Raw genomic sequence first — 18,703 nt, 5'->3', positions numbered from 1 at the left:
GGCTAGATGGCCTTTCATATAATTACTAAAAGACTTTTACCTCTACAAACTTATGGAGACTAATGGAGACACACATGAATCAGTATCATACACTGACAGTAATTTACAAGGACAGAAGCCCAGACATAACCCAGCTGATAGACATGTACGCTAGTAAGACCTACACAGACAAAAAAATAGCATACAGTAGGCCACAAACACACACATATACACACAATACCAATTATAAACACACGCACACACCTACTGTATATAAAAACACACACATGCATATAGACATACACTTAGTTACTAGATAAGGTCTAATATGAACACATATCCAACAACAAAGTAATGATGACTAGCATCAAGTAGGGTAGCGTAATGAAGATTAGAGTAGGTCCTGCCTCAAAGAGTCTACCTTTACATGGTGGGCAGGCTTCTAATCATTTGGCTGAAAATGTGTCACAGAATGGGAGACACAATCATTTCCGTCCAATGAGTTTAATTTTTAGCCAGATCAATAAACCTTGACCAAACAAGGACTCTTGATCAGTGATGAAACACAGTGTAATATATTTATATGATAAATACCCAATAATAAACTTTTTCGAATAAAAGTAAAGTAAAAGAAACACAAAAATGTATTCCTGTTTACTGACTTTTTTCCTTTGTTCTTTATTTCTTTATTTGATAAACTGCAACCAAGTATAAAATATGCAGATTATTGAAACTCTGTATTTATTAATACAACGTTAAAGCACATGTCAACTTAACACTACTTTTTTAAAAACTACCCATCGCACATCTTAATTTGGGGCCCATTTAGATTGTTGCCTTATGATTATATTATTATTATTATTATACGGGCCCTAAATATTATAAAACCATTTATACCAAAATGACTGGCAATTTCTTTTCTCCAACAATTTCAGGGCAGTCATGTGAGTGCTACAAGTGCTCTGCTACTTATCATTAAGGGTGGAACTCCTAGTACTACTCCTAGTACAATGGTCTTCGGATAAATCAGTGGTGCCCAACATTTTTTCATCTGGGGGCCGCTGTTGACATTGAGATACAACTTGCAGGGCACAATGTTAACAAACATTAAAGATGTATATTTAAAACTAGAATAGTTTTAATTTAAAACGAAATGAAATTAAAATGTTTCTAGTTTCCGTAAAGTACATGCACCAAATAACAGGGGTACATGTTCCTACTACTACATCATCAGGTCCCTACATCTCCCTGTTCATGAGAAATTAGGGTTCACAGAAGGTAAGTGGCCGGATATGTGTGACAGGGTAGCACGGTATATTAACTATAGTTTTCCTTATCTTGTGATGGTGCTGCAGCAATAAAATTTTAGGGGTAGTTAGCCACAAGAGTCCCCCACTTATCCTAAATTTTAATATACCTACAGTTCCCCTTTCAGGAGAAATTGGGATTCAAAGAACATAAGCGGACATTTATATGTGACAGAGCACCATGGTATAGTAGGAGTGATAAAATAGACTTATTTTATTAATGCAACATTTTATTTTTTAATCACTAAAGCTATCATACAGTGCTGGCCTGTCATATATTGCTCCCCGCTCACCATTCCTGTACCAAAGCGCAGAAACTACACCATACACCATCCAACAATGCATACTGTCAGTTATAGGGGTCTGCTAACCTTTTTTGCACCCCAAAACCTCTGCAATAAATACTTCCAGAGAACTGCAATTTATGTGATAAATAGCCAAAGGTCCCTACATCTCCCATTCCTGAGAAATTAGGGTTAGTTAATTAGTTACATTTACCTTTTCTTACAGAGAAATTGGGGTTCATAGAGAGTAAGGGGATAGCTGTGTGTAACAGGGTAGCATGATATCATAGGTATACCATTTTAATGGGGAAGGGGGGAAAAGGGGTTTCCTACTGGCTCCCACAATTCCAGTTGCAAACATCCCTCTGTTTCAAAGAATTTGGGGTTCACAGAAGGCAAGTGGGAAGCTATGTGTAACAAGCACCCCAGCAGCTGCTCAAACTGTCACACCACAGCGTCTACAGATTTGCCTCCAGGCGGCAGTGAGCGGTACTGTGCATCTCCCCCTAGCTGGGGTTCTATAGCATAAGGAGCAGCGTAACCTCACCTGAACACAGCCCTTAAATAAATTTTAAGAGCGAGCAAGTATATATTTGAGGCACCAAAGCACAGAGCGAATTGGCATTATCCTAATCACACAATGCCAATTCGCTTGGAATTCACATGGAATTGGCCCTTGGGGCTCCCAAACATGCAAACTCAGTTTGGGGACCCTGGTCTTGAATAAGCCCCCCCCCCCCCCATGTGAAAATATCTATTTTTGGTATTAGGATTTTATGCTTGTGACCCCGTATCTGGCAACCGTTATGTTTAGTGGACTTTGTGTGTACCCTGAAATTTTCATGACTGACCTGGTAAAAAGTACTCCCCCTGCCGCTCACTCCAATGACCTAATGACTTCCTCACTCATAACCTGATCACACGCACGGATACAAGACTTCTCTAGAGCTGCTGCAACTCTCTGGAATGGTATTCCTCGTCCCATTCGGCTTGCTCCTACTTTCTGCTCATTTAAAAGGGCGCTCAAAACCCATTTTTTCAAACTTGCCTACCCATCTCCTTCTGTCTTTTGAAACCATCACTACATATCGCCCATCCTATTGTGTGTGAAATTCCCCCACCTACTAGAGTGTAAGCTCTTCGGGGCAGGGTCCTCTCCTCCTATATCACTGTCTGTATTAGTCTGTCATTTGCAATCCCTTTTTAATGTACAGCACTGCGTAATATGTTGGTGCTATATAAAGCCTGTTCATTATTATTAATAATAATAATAATGACAATCAGTGTAGGAGATATGAAGGTTTATACATGAGGATAATGACAGCTGCATGGACACAGACACAGCTCTCATGTTGCTGCTGGGATTATCTCACAGTACAAAGTAGACAGGGAGCAGGACAGCTGATTGTTGACGTGTATAGCACATTCCCACTCTCAGGGAGCTAACACTGAGTATGCTCAGGAAGCTCCCTCTCCTGGTAGATCTCAATAGAGAAGTTTAGGAGATGTGTGCACCCCATCCTCCACAAGACAAGGAGCAGAGAGAGCAGTTAGGGAACGAGGAAAGGGCCAGATCTGGCAGTTCTGCAAGCCGGATGTGGCCTGTGGGCCATAGGTTGGGAACCCCTGTCTTAGTCTATCACACTTAGGCTAAGTACACACGTTTGATGATTCTTGTCTGATTATCGCTTCCGGGCTAGTATCAGACGAGAATCTGATGTGTGCACAATGTGACCACAATGCAATTGAAGGGGAGCGAGCACCGCTCGCTATCCCCCCTCCTCGCTCAATAGAGCAAAATGGTGCTGTATGTACAGCACTCATTCATGCATCTTTCAGTCTTATGTCGTTGGAAAGGATCGTGTGTACATAGCCTTAGCAGGCAAACTGGTGTACATTTAAATGCATTTTTTACTTTTACTTTAAGAGACTAAACATCAAAATCATAGGTATGCTTTTGTAATTTAATAGGGTGTGGTCTGAGACTTGATTTAGGTAACCAACAAAAAATGTAATTCTTTTATAATTTTGTATGTAGAAATTCATAAAAATAAAAATGTGTGTGTACTTACCCCTTGCTGAAGAATTACCATCAAAGGTAAACATTAGCCACCATGCATATCACTTACAGAATAGTTGATGCCTATATCACCCATGGTAGAGGACCTTGAGGTGCTCAATGAAGGTGACATCATTTATTAAATCAGACAAGGTACAAAAACATTGCCATGTGAAGGCATTTGTTGCAAAATTGTGATTATTACTATTATTGTTCTCCATGGTGAACAGTAGAGCCCTGAGAGCAAGAGAGTGAGGCGATTAGCTACATTCTCTCGTTCCGCAGTTACTATGTAATCTCTCTATATAACTTACTTTTGCCTCATAGTTCTGTGACATTACAAAAACGTTGTTTTATGTTGCAACAACATACACAATTACACATAATTCACCGGAGTCCTTTGGTTTAACGCACATGTACACTTCAGAAGTGTTTAAGGCACCTGCTTTTGCGTTTGTGGCTCTCCGCTATCTCCCGTTACAAAAACCAGCAGTAGTCACCCATCATGTTGGGGTTGCACCAGACATGATATCTTGTTTCTATAACAGAAATGGCCTGGTGGAGCCTCTCCCCTTTTCATCACACACATCACCCAAATTTTGTGGGAAGAAGTCCAGATGGGAATGTAAGAAATGACCAAAAAGTTGACCAGAAAGTTTTGTGCAACTAGCACAAATGAATTTCAAGAAGCAAGTTCAAGTGGGTTGAGTATGTCACTGAATGTGGCATCAAACATCAAACTGCGGATTTGGGGACCAACAAAAATGTCTGCTTTCAGTTTAGCATCTGTTATAACTTTTCCAAACGTCATCACTACATCACGATCCATTGCAAAAACAAAGTTTTTCATTAATCCTAGTTTAATATGAAGTGGCGGTTGGTAAACTTTCTGTGGATCAATAAGTCATTTATGCTTTACGTTGTACTGGCCAACAGTGTGTTCAGGTCTGGGTACCACAGGTACCTGGGTTCCACAGGTACAGAAAGCACATATATTTTGTATATTCCAATTGCAGGCCAAGAAAGAGTGCCCCCATCTTCAGGTTACCACAAATGTTCCACTTGTGTTCTGAATAGTTAATCAATATCAAAATTACCTCCATGGATTTGTATGTCTTTTTCATTCCCTCGGCATGAGCTAGAGGAACAGAAGGTTTTTCATTACCTTTATGCAGCAATACAGCTTTCAAACTTGCTTTGCCTGAGTCTATGAACAAACCTCTACTGCTCTGGTATGTATTCCCAACCTAACTCCATCATCAGACCACTCACATCGGTACAAAAGCAAATGTTGTTTTCCAGCTTGTAATAACCTGCAAACTTTGTGTGACGATAAAGAAAGTGTCGTTCCTTTCTGTAGCGAATTCCACTCCCTTAATCTGGAGGTCCCTTACTAGATCATCTAAATCTGATTCTGGCTTATAAAATGTAGCTTACCCTCTTTAAATTGGGGTTTAAAAACATTAAAAAACATTTAACATCGACATCATCCTCCTGTTCCTCATCCGACATGTCACGGTCAGTAACAACAGATGAAGGAGGGACTGGCACTGGCTTCAGAGTGGATTCACAATCAGGATAATCGATTTCTGACTTAGTCTTCTTCGAAAACCCAGCAATTTTACTCACACAGAAGTAACAGTCCAAGTGATAGTCTTTTGGCTCACGCGAAACCATAGGCACAGCAAAAGGCATTTTATTCTTTTTCCTATTCAGCCATTGTGTTAGGCCAACATAACACACCTGACAGCAGATATGAGTTGCCCAGCTTTTATCCTGATCTCCAATTTCACATCCAAAGTAATACTTGTAAGCAAATCTCACCCTCTTGCTAAGGTTCTTACGTTGATCACACGTTCTTGGTGTAATGTATTGCTTTGGAACATAATATATTGTCCATTCCTCAATTTATGTACAGTAATACTTCTTTGACACAGTTCTGTCATCACTAAACATTACATGTATATAACCCGAGTACAGATCAAGTAAACCATCCCACGTTTCATTGAGATTGCAAAGGAAAGTTTGGATGATTTTTTTGAATCAGTGAATAACACAGGAAAACAAAATTTAAAAATCACTTTTAAGCTGTAAAAGAAAATTTCAAAAAATACAAATATTAGTGATCACATCTGGCCAGACTACATGCTGCTAATACAGAAACATTGCATATGTAATATATCTTTGTTCTGATGGCAGGTGAGGTATAAGATGGGTGAAGTTTTAGGACCATATCAAACCCGTGGTGAGCCACAACATTCTGCCACAACTGTAACTGTAACAACAGGAGAGGTTATCAACCATTTTTGTATGTATTTTGCATACAGGTGCATGTGCCCACGGCAGATCTTGACATGGTTCCCGAAGTGATGGTGCAGTTTGCAGATCCCAGGTGCATGCAAATCTGGTCCCGTGGTCCTTACCAGTAATCTTGGTAATGTAGTCAAGAAGGAAAGAAAACACACAGTGATGCTATTAGTAGTTCACCCAAAAATGTATCTGTCACTTTGGTATATTTTGTAATTCCAACTGCACCATATTACAATATTAGGTCGGGGAGCAGAGAAGAGGCTCATAGAACATAACTTTATTGAATCTTCTTTAATCTTTAGAAACGATTTGCATGGCCCTACCTATGGTTTGTTGGGAATAAGTAAATATTAGAAGTCCAAAGCCATGTCATGAAAAAATACAGCGTCTGCTGCCAAAAATCATAGTTGTCAATTACCTTGACCACTGTTGTCATTATTTGTTAGGTTGTTGCCATAGTGAAAGTTAGTCCTTATCTGTAGGGCTTGTTGGATGTTAAAGTATTGTATGTTGAAGTATTTAAGCAAGATGGTAAACACGACAGCTTTATGATACCATGGTCTGTATTGTAGGTGTTAAAACATGTATCCGGTGCCCCATTTGATGCTCATATACAGTATTTAATGCCTATAAGTATTAGTTCACTGCAAGTGAATCGGAGTTTGGCATGTCAGTAAGATGACATAGTTTTATGACAGCAATTATTGCTTCAGAAGCCTAGAACAAGTTCATAGTTTTTCCATTAAAAAAACAAAATTCCAAAACCATACTGCATACACATACAGTATACAATGTACTTTAATCGCATCTATCTGAGAGTCCTCAAAGGCACATAATGCATTAATGAGGTAAAAGACAGAGGTTTAGCACTATATATTTCATACTGCTACAGTCACCTATCCTCAGCTCTTTACTCTTAGCACAAGGGCTATGGTGCTTAAATAGCGTTTAGCAGCTATTTGATGAACAACATAACAAATCTCTGTGCGTGATTTCTACTGTTTTTTTGTAGATTTAGAACCATACATTTAGGAATCATAATATTGTTTGTCAACATGGAGAGTATATGAACATGTTGTACAGTACTGAAAATCAGGTTAGAGGTTTCTTCTCATTCCACGGAATGCACTTTAAAGCTATATTTGAAGGCTACTGAGAGAAAAACTCAGGGGGTTTGTATAAAGCATATAAAATATACTCTGCTTCTATGAAGAATATTTACTGCTTTGCTTGATTGTTTTAGGAAAGCAGCACCTGCAACAGAAACAATCAGCTCAATGACCCTGAAAGCAGAGCACAGAATGGCCTTGAAGGTTGATAAGAGACCCTTGCGGTTCATACCAGTTTGAATAAGATGGTCGAAGATGGTGAACAGTCATTTCTGTGCCAAAAGTGCTAGACATGTGGTTTACCTACCCCATTTACTGTGAACTATTATGCTTTTTTGGACTTACGAGTCTGAGTATACGTTATTGGACAATCTGCTTAATGACAATTAGATAATGGCTTAAGCCCTCCTATACAGGAGTGATGCTTTATGCCTAATAAAGATTAATGTATTTCCTTGTTTTAGTTAGAATCTCTTTGCTTTAACTGCTTAGCATTCGATTTTCTCTGTTGCAACAATAAATCTTCCTAATTAGGTTCTACTGTCTCATCTCGGATTGGTCCGATTGGAGACCCCCTAAAAGAACTGGACACTACCTAAAGATGGACAATAAACAGCTTCTTTAGTTCCCTCTCATAATAGAATTAGAATCTACTAGAAATATATTTTGTAATACAAAGCCATGGGTACATGCATACAATTTTCTCACACAAGTTTACACAAAACGGTAAGGCTAGGTTTAAGAAAAAAACAGATTTCTTGTGTAAGTTTTACAGGGTGGAGTTTCCACATTGCTGCATACAGAATCATTCTTTCTCCCGATCTCATCATAAAAATGGGGAAAAAATTTTGCCCCTTCAGAGCAGCAAGGCAGTAAAAAATATACTCGGTGCACTGTGAGCATTTTGGAGCCCATGCAACATCATCAAGACTTTAGTCACTGTATAGTTTCTTTGGAGTGTGTGCCTCTTTTTTCCCTTTTTCCTTCATGCTGTACAAAGGATCAACAAGTTTGTTGTGAACATGCATTAATCCTGCGAATATGAAAACACAGTCATTAATCTACAGTTACATAGGTGTAATTGCCAAGAAGAATAGAATACAGCTCATCCGATCATGCTTTCTATGGCAGCAAGCACCTATTTACAACTATTTACAATCCTTACAAGTACTGCTGCAAGTTAGCTAAAGTCTCAATCTTGATCTCTGGTCATCTTGATTGACCGAGCCAGGATGATGTAATTCCTGCGTAGTGCATGGGAGTTCATTCAGTCCCAGCACATACAGGGGAATCTGGGATTGCCTGGTATCCCAGACGCAATCAGGCAAACTAAATGGATTAATGCAGAAGGGACTTCACCTGTTCCTTTCTGCAATTAATAATAATAAACTGCCCGATGGATTTAAGTTTTAAATGTTTTCAATCTGTTATTTAAACCTGGCATCCTAACAGGGTCAGTTCATCCATTATTTTACCAAAGTAGTAGGTAATGGTGGAAATCTAAATTAATAAATGTTCCTCAAAGAACTATGTGCTAACCCTTAATGTAACATATCAAAAAACATATTTGTGAAGGAAAGAAAAGCAGGGTTTTTGCACAAAAAAGAGAATTGTATTAAGTATACAATTTAACATACAAAAATAATTATCTTACATAGACAAAATTGATTGCATTTGCCACGAGCCATAATATTTTCTTGTGGTCAAAGATATACAAGATGCATTACAAGAGGTCACAAAATACAGCGTATGATATAGTGCATTTGACAGTTTTAGGGTTGGACCACAAAATAGACTTGGGGTCCACCAACTGTTAAATTGGCCTTAAAAGGCGCTAGACATACTTCATCTCAACACAGCATATACATTACTGCCATATAATTATAACAATTGAATCATCTTGAGGATTGTACCCGACGCGTTTCGCCTTGTTAGGCTTCCTCAGGGGTAGTAGTTTGGCAACATGTGTTTGGCACTTGTAATATTTGTATCTAGATCAATAAAGATATGGTTATTCATTAATTGTACAATAATGTGTATCCTAGTATTTACTTAAATATCGACTGTTTGCAGAAACATATAGTATATATCTATATATAAATGGGTGATAAACAGGCCTATCCGTATATTGAAGAGGAGACTATTATTCCCCCCCCCCAAAAAAAAAATTAGAAAATTCTTAGGACATTCTTGGAAAATATATAAATCCCCCATAATTCAATGGGAGCACATTTACTGTTTAACTAGTATGTTAAAACTCATATGATTCTTGTGGAGAAATGAGTTCTGCTTACTGCAAATGTTTTAAAGTGATGACCATCTCCTCAGCACAGGGAACAGTGTAGTAACAAGTATGCGAAAGGATTGAGTATCTAGAAAAGGGATATAAAATACACTTATACCTTAAGGAATAATGGATTGTTTTTATAAGTCCTAAAGCTTCTTAGGAAAAATTTCTAGAATAATATAGTGTTAAATATTACCTTGATATAAAGATACTAACAACCTTAAGGTATGCAGAGTGTTGGTGGTAAGATCAAAGTATTAGCAAATGCCAGGTAGACATAATCCCGGTGGTGTCTGATGGTTGGCGTGCAGAGGAGCAGGGAGATCAAGAGAACGCTGCTCCATTTAAAGGAAGGCGTTCTCAGGACCTCCCCCAAAGCGCACGTGCACACAGCCGGCGTCTGTGGAATCCCCAGAAGCCGGCTGGATGACGTGGAGCCCGATGGCCAGGCAGTCGCGCCGCCCCCTCCGGCCCACATCACTCAACAGGGAGGGGAAGAGGGCAGACCTGCGATCTATCCAGGCTCAGCGCAGCATCCCCGTCTAACAAGCTTTACCTCCCCACATATCCCCGTCTTGTTAGACGGGGATGCTGCGCTGTTTCTGTCACTATGACAGGCTGCAGCGCTGAGCCTGGATGGATCGCTGGTCTGCCCTCCTCCCCTCCCTGTTGAGTGATGTGGGCCACACGTTAGTATCTTTATATCAAGGTAATATTTAACACTATATTATTCTAGAAATTTTTCCTAAGAAGCTTTAGGACTTACAAAAACAATCCATTATTCCTTAAGGTATAAGTGTATTTTATATCCATTTTCTAGATACTCAGTCCTTTTGCATACTTGTTACTACACTGTTCCCTGTGCTGAGGAGATGGTCATTTATGAGATGGTGATTTATATATTTTTCAAGAATGTCCCAAGAATTTTCTAATTTTTTTTGGGAGGGGGGGGGGGGGGAGAATAATACTCTCCTCTTCAATATATGGATAGGCCTGTTTATCACCCATTTATATATGGATATATACCATATGTTTCTGCAAACAGTCGATATTTAAGTAAATCCTAGGATACACAATAATAGTACAATTACAAGGTAAATAATAACCATATCTTTATTGATCTAGATACAAATATTACAAGTGCCAAACACATGTTGCCAAACTACTACCCCTGAGGAAGCCTAACAAGGCGAAACGCGTCGGGTACAATCATCAACATGATTTAATTGTTATAATTATATGGCAGTAATGTATATGCTGTGTTGAGATGAAGTATGTCTAGCGCCTTTTAAGGTCAAATTTAACAGTTGGTGGACCCCAAGTCTATATTGTGGTCCAACCCTAAAACTGTCAAATGCACTATATCATACGCTGTATTTTGAGACTTCTTGTAATCCATCTTGTATATCTTTGACCACAAGAAAATATTATGGCTCATGGCAAATGCAATCCATTTTGTCTATGTAAGATATTTATTTTTGTATGTTAAATTGTATACTTAATACAATTCTCTTTTTTTGTGCAAAAAAACCTGCTTTTCTTTCCTTTACAAATATGTTTTTTCATAACATCCATTATTTTAGCTGTAGATGTAACCTGGTGGGCTGAATGAGTCCCTGTATCCCTAAATGACTTGGATATTTTTCCTTGCCATAATTCTTTACCTATTTCCTGTCCACCTAAGAATGTTAACAGTTTCTACCTGCCTGTGTAGAAGTGTTACAAGACCTCCTGTTGCATTTTATATTATAAATTAATCAAATAGAGAGCAAAACAACAACAGTATTAAAATGCAATTCTATCGACTAATAGTGTGCAGATTTATAAACAATAATATTCAAATGTTTCTATACAGATACAGTTTTTAGAAAAAAAAATTTTTGAAACATGACCTATGAGTTTAGGAGTGTTTAAAAGGAATGTCACGAAAGAAACAAAGCTTTAGTAAGCAGGTGTTAACATTTCCTTTTGATCCTACTTTTGTGGCCTTATTTCTTTCTTTGGGCTTATAAAACCAGGATACTGCTGCTAAATTCGCAGTGTTGTCAGCCCCCACTGCTTTGAGCTAGGCAGAGAGATTACCACTCCCAGCAAAGGTCAAGTGATTACAAAAAATACATTAAAAGGTATACTTTCAAAGAATTGTTTTAATCATGTTTCTTCTGTTCCTAAATAGAAGGCTGATCCTGTTGTATGGTTGGTTGTAACCTGCCTTCTACTTTTTGATTTACCTTTAAAATATTTTACAGTCTTCACCCGAAGTTCAAGAGTTGCATCTTCATCGCAGACAAACACAGTGCTAGGATGTTGCTGAAAAGCAGACACTGTCCACATATGATTTACACCTTCTTCTATGGCTTTGTACAGGGCAAAGGCTTTATGGGCACCTGTGATAAGGATCATTACCTACAAAACATAAGAGTTTAAAGATGTCTAGTTGTGTATGAGAAATACATTTAACTTTAAATAAAATAGAATTAAAAAATAAAACATTTCTAGAACTCTGAATATAGGAAAATAAAACAGCTTAGTTTAACTGATTTCATTGATTCTATAATCAAATCATTATAAATGCCTAAAAGCTTCTCATTCTGGGGTTCATGCAACATAGCAGAAAAGACTGCCCTGCCCTAAACCTTATGACTTATCCCTCTACAATTGTGTATCTTGAAGCAGTGACTGTGTATTCAGACCTATCTGTCAACACAGTGGCTGCAGTTTATTGTAGGGAAATGTTATTTCACTTTTTTCTTCATTCTATCCCAAATCATAGGGCAAAATCTAACACAATGCAGAACATAGGAGAAGATAGTTTTAAGCTTATCAGGTTGAACACAAGGCTCTGCACAAATACAGTAAGTCCAAATAGGGTAGAAGGGGCGTTTGGGAGGGGAAAGGTGTGTATTATGGATTATCAGGAGCAGAAACTAGATGTGTTGCTGTGGCTGTTCCTTTGTCACTGTTACCAGGAGACCTCAGATGTACACTCCATATCAGAACTGAATAATATAAGGCTTAAGGGCCATAAACAAACTAAATTTGCCCCAAACAATAATTAGTAATCATCTCAGATAAACATATAGTGTGATAACTGTGATCCTCAATTTTGTTGAGAAGGTTTTTAATGATCTGTGGTGTTTAACTACTAATGACTGTCCTCTAGGCCCTCCTATTGGTTTACTATTGTATAACAAAGTAATAGGGGACCTCACACTATGCCCCTGCCCCCCCCCCCCCTTCTCCATGAAAGTCTACAAGCTTTTTAGGCTGCAGTACTGCAGACTGCAGAACAGTAATTGAAAGTGTGTACTACGCATTTCTGGGTTCTCTTTCATAACAATGGGCACAAATAAAATGTAATAGAATATGATGTGACAAGCAGGCATAAAAATACTACAGTTCTGTTAAATAAACATAAAAGAAAAGAGTTGTGCCAAAAAGGGTTTGCATACTAGTATTTTAACACATATACATTTGGTCAGCCGTAAGGTAATTATGGAAATTAAGAAGAGAAAGACTAAAGACAGCTTTTTTGGCAATCTAATTACAAAGTTTAGTATAATCAAATTAATATTTAGATCTTTCACTAGACAAAGTGCTCCTGTCAATAACAAATATGACTTAATTGGTCAAAATGTATATCTCAATTATGAACAACATGATGAATGTTTACGGGAATGTTAAGTGTCTTGTCTCAATACCCCACGCCTTTTGCTCTGGGGCTTCTCTAAGCTAGAGACTTGGCTATTGTGCTATCAAAGTAAACATTAAAGAAACATTAATATATACAAAAAGTGTGTGTGCATACAATTATTACACACATATACAGTTAGGTCCATAAATATTTGGACAGAGACAACTTTTTTCTAATTTTGGTTCTGTACATTACCACAGATAATTTTAAATGAAACAACTCAGATGCAGTTGAACTGCAGACTTTCAGCTTTAATTCAGTGGGTTAAACAAAAATATTGCATACAATGTGAGGAACTAAAGCCTTTTTTTACACAATCACTTCATTTTAGGGGCCCAAAAGTAATTGGACAAATAAAAAGCTGAAAAAAATGTTCAGTTCTAATACTTGGTTTAAAACCCTTTGCTGGCAATGACCGCCTGTAGTCTTGAACTCATGGACATCACCAGATGCTGGGTTTCCTCCTTTTTAATGCTCTATCAAGCCTTTATTGCAGCAGCTTTAAGTTGCAGTTTGTTTGTGGGCCTTTCTGTCTGAAGTTTATTCCTCAGCAAGTGAAATGCATGCTTAATTGGGTTCAGATCAGGTAACTGACTTGGCCATTTAAGAATATTCCACTTCTTTGCTTTAAAAAAAACCCTGGGTTGCTTTGGCTGTATGTTTTGGGTCATTGTCCATCTGTATTATGAAACGCCTCCCAATCAATTTGACTGCATTTAGCTGGATTTGAGCAGACAGTATGTCTCTGAACACCACAGGATTCATTTGGCTGCTTCTGTCCTGTGTCACATCATCGATAAACACTAGTGTCCCAGTGCCATTGGCAGCCATGCACGCCCAAGCCATCACACTGCCTCCGCATTCCTCAATATTTCCTCCCTCTATCATGTAGTTAAACATCTAATCACGCATGCCCAATAACTGGTACACGTATGTTAAACCTGACACATACTCCCCACTCCAAGGGCAGAAGCCCTTACATAAATTAGGCTTAATTGTACACTATGCGCATGCGCAGCTAAATCATAGGACGCTGTTAACCCTACATAAGAACAAAGCCATCTGACCAGCCGCTTTGAAGCTGGCCGTTGGCATCCAGTCAAATTCCACCTACCTCCACTTCCCACTAACAATTCAACTATGGATATTTTTGACTTTTCACTTGGGTTAACAACTTGAGCATCAACTAATTTTTTACATGTTTCTTATTCTTTTTTAATATTTTTAATATACTGCCGATATCAGCATACTACGTTTGAAACAAATCCTCTTCTTGAATGCATACCAGGAAGCATACCATATTTGGATGCACTTTCTTCTTTCAAACATATTAGGATCCCATTTTGGAATTCATATGCCTCGAGTCAGAATATTCATTAACCTCCCTAGCGGTAACCCCGAGTGTGACTCAGGGTGGAAAAAAGTTGCTACAAGTGGTAACCCCGAGTCACACTCGGGGTTGGAACACCTAGGGAAGGTTAGTAAATAGAGAGCTTACCTGATCCGCCGGGATCCCACGCCGTCCAGCGCCCCGATCTCTGTCTTCTCTTTTCTTTCTTCTTCCTGCTTCTGCATCCGATAAGTCACCGTGGAAGTTCCCGGTGACGTCTGTGCGTGTGTACGTCCCGGCCGGGCGGGGCGGGAAATTCAAAATCCATTTGCATAGCATTCAATACAAAATACCTGTATTGAATGCAATACATAGGATTTTTATGAGTAAAAGCAGTACATTGTTTTCAAGAAGATTTATTTTACAGTCTATATAATAGTATGAGTATAATAGGTATTTTTTTTTTAAATTAGATTGAATTCCCTTTTATAATCAGTCTATAAGTGCAATAAACTTAGGTTTATTTGCCAAACAACCACTAGTAGGTAACCTTTTTTTATATATTTATAAGGTTTAAGGTTTTATCTTCTGTTACTACTTATAACACAGGGGTCGGCAACCTGCGGCTCGCGAGCCACATGCAGCTCTTTGGATGTGAAGCTGCGGCTCTTTAGTTCAGTCCGTCGGAAGCTATTCTATCTCTCAGCCACTATCTATCTCTCAGCCTGGCTTTTCACCGAACCCCTCCCCGGTGACACGGGTCCTCACTGTCTTCAGTCCGTCGAAAGCTCTCGAGTGTCACGGGGGAGGGGTGCAGTGAAAAGCCAGGCTGAGAGATAGAATTGGTGCCTAAAGGTATCTATATTTCTACAATAAAATACAAAAGTGGGCAGTTTAGCAACAATGCATGGAAAATCAAAATGTTTGTACCCATTTCACCATTACAGAATTCTGAGGAAAATGAAATGTCATCTAATGTTATCCAAACTTTCTAAAACCATGCAAAGCCATCGCTCCCATTGAATTTGTTTGCTCAATTGTTTGTTATTGAAGTACAAGTTAGTGTTGTAAGTAAATGTTTAATTTTTACTTTAATATTAAGTAATTATCTAATAATGCCATATATATTTTCTAATTTGTTGTGAAAAACACTACTTATGTATGAATAAATAGATATTTTTTTCTTATGAATTAATAGATCAGTTTTTTTATCAAAAAACTTTATTTATGCGAGTTACTATGCGAGTTATTTATGCGAGCACTACTAAAACTTTGAAATTTTGTAAATTGTAATTTTTGACTCTTCCGACTCAAAAGGTTGCAGACCCCTGTTATAACATATTCCTTTTAAATTCCTGCAGATTACAACCTTTTTAATTATGCAGTGATTCCTGCAGTACTTCTTACTCTAAAGATTAAAGATAATCATCAAGATAATATCAATAGAAAGACACTGCTACCCATCCACCAATATTACATTCTATCTACAGTAAAGGTTTATATAACATTAAATAATACCAAATAAATGAAGTGGGATATTCATGCTTTACTTTTACCTCTACCATAACATATAATTGATATATGTATGTAATATTTGTATGCACACACACTTTTTGTATATATTAATGTTTCTTCTATGTGTATCCACTTTGATAACACAATAGCTAGGTCTCTAAATTCCCTGAAGAAGCCCCAGAGTGAAACGCGTCAGGTATTGAGACAAGACACTTGTAAATTTTCATCATGTTGTTGATAATTGAGATGTACATTTTGACCATTTGAGTCATAGTTGTTATTGACAGGAGCACTTTGTTCAATGAAGGATCTAAAATTTGATCCCCTTAATGTGATTATATTAAACTTTGTATTAGATTGCCATAAAAGCAGTCTTTAGTCTTTCTCCTCTTTATTTCTACAGTTCTGTTAACATGCTTTCTAAATGGCAACTGTTACACTTCTGTCAATTTAAAAGGTAAATTCAAAAGCAAATATGAATTTCTGCATGATTTATTACCTCTTTTGCATCCATCACTGTTCCCACACCAACTGTTAAAGCCATGGTAGGCACTTTGGAAAGATTTCCATGAAAAAAGCGTGCATTTGCCAGTATAGTGTCCATGGCCAATGTCTTCACTCTAGTTCTAGACACCAGACTGGACCCTGGCTCATTAAAAGCTATATGACCATCAGGTCCAATACCTGGAAATAGAAAACACAATAAAAAATGAAGCCTGCTCAAAAGGTGCAACATTCTTGTAAAACTTTAGACCTCCACAGTGATACTTGAAACAAAAGAATCTGGAATTTTCCTTTTTGTTGGGGTATTGGGGTTACCACAGGAAAACACCCACTTTTGTCTTCGTTCTACATTATTCTGCTGGCTATTGACGCCAATACAATTCTGTTGCAGCTACTAGCAGAGAGGTAGCGTTAATATGCTACGGTGACAAAATGTAGCATTATGGGGGAAAAGTCTTAACTAGGACAATTTTTGAAAAGTTTAGCACATTGGAACAAGGCCTACTAGTTACTTAAGTAGACCAAGCAAACCACTTTAGGAGGATATACCCATAACTAGAACAAAATAGTTAAAATTAGTTCTCTATGTGAAAAGTTTATTTCACAGAGATTCATTCAACAAAGTGTTTGTGCCAATGTTCTGGGCAAACAGACAGGTGAAATTACCTAACAGTTAGGAAATATGTACATACTTTAATGCACTAGAAAATTTGATTAAAGATAAATTGGTCTAAAAAAGTGGTATTCTTAATGAGTCCACTAGGTGGTGCTGTGTTATTTTTATTCACAATTGTGAATTTATTGTAAATGAAAACACATATATCTTCACCTAGTGGACTAGTTAGGAATGACATTTATTATGAACTATAATTATGAACCAGTGTATTAAACATCAAATAAAGACAAAAACATATACATTGTTACATCACAATTGGTATATATGTTCCCTAACTTCAATAATACTCCCTTGGCAATCTGCTATGGGTTTTGGGGGTTGCTAGACATTGACTCCTAATTGAATGAGGTGGACGCAGAGAAGTAAATGATGAAGTGGAAGTCGTGTTCTGACGAGTTTCGCCCAAATTGGCTTTTTCAGAGGACTAATAGACATCAGAATAGAACTGTATATGAAATAAACAAATGAATGCAAACATTCCTTCAGTGGAACAATTACGTCTTAGGCATAGGTAATGGCTGTGGTTTAGGTCCTAAGCCTTAGGATGTGAGCTCTGCGCATGCAGAATTGTGTTGCCAGCTGTAGCTTTTTTATATAAGGAAATCAAGATCAAGTGGTCTGTGTCGTTAGAGAGTGATACATCTAGAAATTATATATTAGTACTACTGTATATATAGGGGAACTTAAGGTTATAGTTATTCGTCTGGATGACTTGGATAAATTGTTGAATGAGGTGGGCGGGACTGGTACAAAACATGAGGATATCATCGATATACCTTTGCCATGAGAAGATGTGAATTCCAAGATTGGTCTCTAAGTTGGCAAATAGCTCTCTCTCCCATTCCTCAAGGTACAAATTTTCCCCGAGTGGTTGGCTAACCACCAATCTAACAGTACCATCGTACATCCAATAAAAAACTACTTTTCCTACTAGTAGGCATTTGAAATACCCAATAACAATATTTATTATCTCTAGCACCAAAACTGATGTGCCTTGCCAACCATTTTTGACAATGCCTCCTCTGATTAGTCCTTTTACCCACCTACCTTCAACTGTGAGTATATACTATTTTTTTTCTTTTTCTCTTATCAATTGTTTATGAATGCCGTGACCATAAACTATTGATTTATTACTTAGTCTATTAACCATACTCCTAACATTATGAATAATTATATACGTATATAGCAATATACCTATCATTTATTGATCTAATTTTCCCCTTAATCAATGCTGATAATTCCTTTATATTTATCAATCATACTCTAACAATATGTTATTATATGTGCATACAGTGATATATCCATCTTTTATTGATCTAATTTCCCCCTCAAGTAATGCTGATAATTTTGTAACATTTGTAATTAATTATCAAAATGATATGGTAGTTAATGCCTATAGCCAATAATGTAATGTATTGTAATTTTCTTTTTTTTTTTTCTTATATACAAATTGTCATTCTCATATGTTTGCATTATTTGTTTATTTCATATACAGTTATATTCTGATGTCTATTAGTCCTCTGAACAAGCCAATTTAGGCGAAACGTGTCAGAACACGACATCCACTTCATCATTTACTTCTTTGCGTCCACCTCATTCATATAGGTGTCAATGTCTAGCTCCCCCCCCCCCCCAAAAACAAAAACCCA

The 18,703-nt window shown here is 37.6% G+C and overlaps 1 protein-coding gene across 6 annotated transcripts in view; it reads right to left on the bottom strand.

The window, feature by feature from the left end:
* Positions 1 to 6,719: 6,719 nt before the first annotated feature.
* Positions 6,720 to 18,703, bottom strand: part of GNPDA1 (glucosamine-6-phosphate deaminase 1) — a 36,415-nt gene continuing 24,431 nt past the window's right edge. For all 6 annotated transcript variants that reach the window (XM_072400891.1, XM_072400896.1, XM_072400895.1 and 3 more), the window contains 3 exons: positions 16,374 to 16,558; positions 11,567 to 11,741; positions 6,720 to 8,081 (listed from right to left, as the gene is read on the bottom strand). In XM_072400891.1, coding sequence (XP_072256992.1) covers positions 7,981 to 8,081; positions 11,567 to 11,741; positions 16,374 to 16,558 — 461 coding nt within the window. In that variant the 3' untranslated portion in view covers positions 6,720 to 7,980. The remainder of the gene's footprint in view (positions 8,082 to 11,566; positions 11,742 to 16,373; positions 16,559 to 18,703) is intronic.

The sequence above is a fragment of the Pyxicephalus adspersus genome, chromosome 2, assembly GCF_032062135.1.
Source record: "Pyxicephalus adspersus chromosome 2, UCB_Pads_2.0, whole genome shotgun sequence".
Taxonomy (NCBI): Eukaryota; Metazoa; Chordata; class Amphibia; order Anura; family Pyxicephalidae; genus Pyxicephalus; species Pyxicephalus adspersus.
Note: the sequence above shows the minus strand (reverse complement) of the source record. Positions and strands in the feature narration are given on the sequence as shown.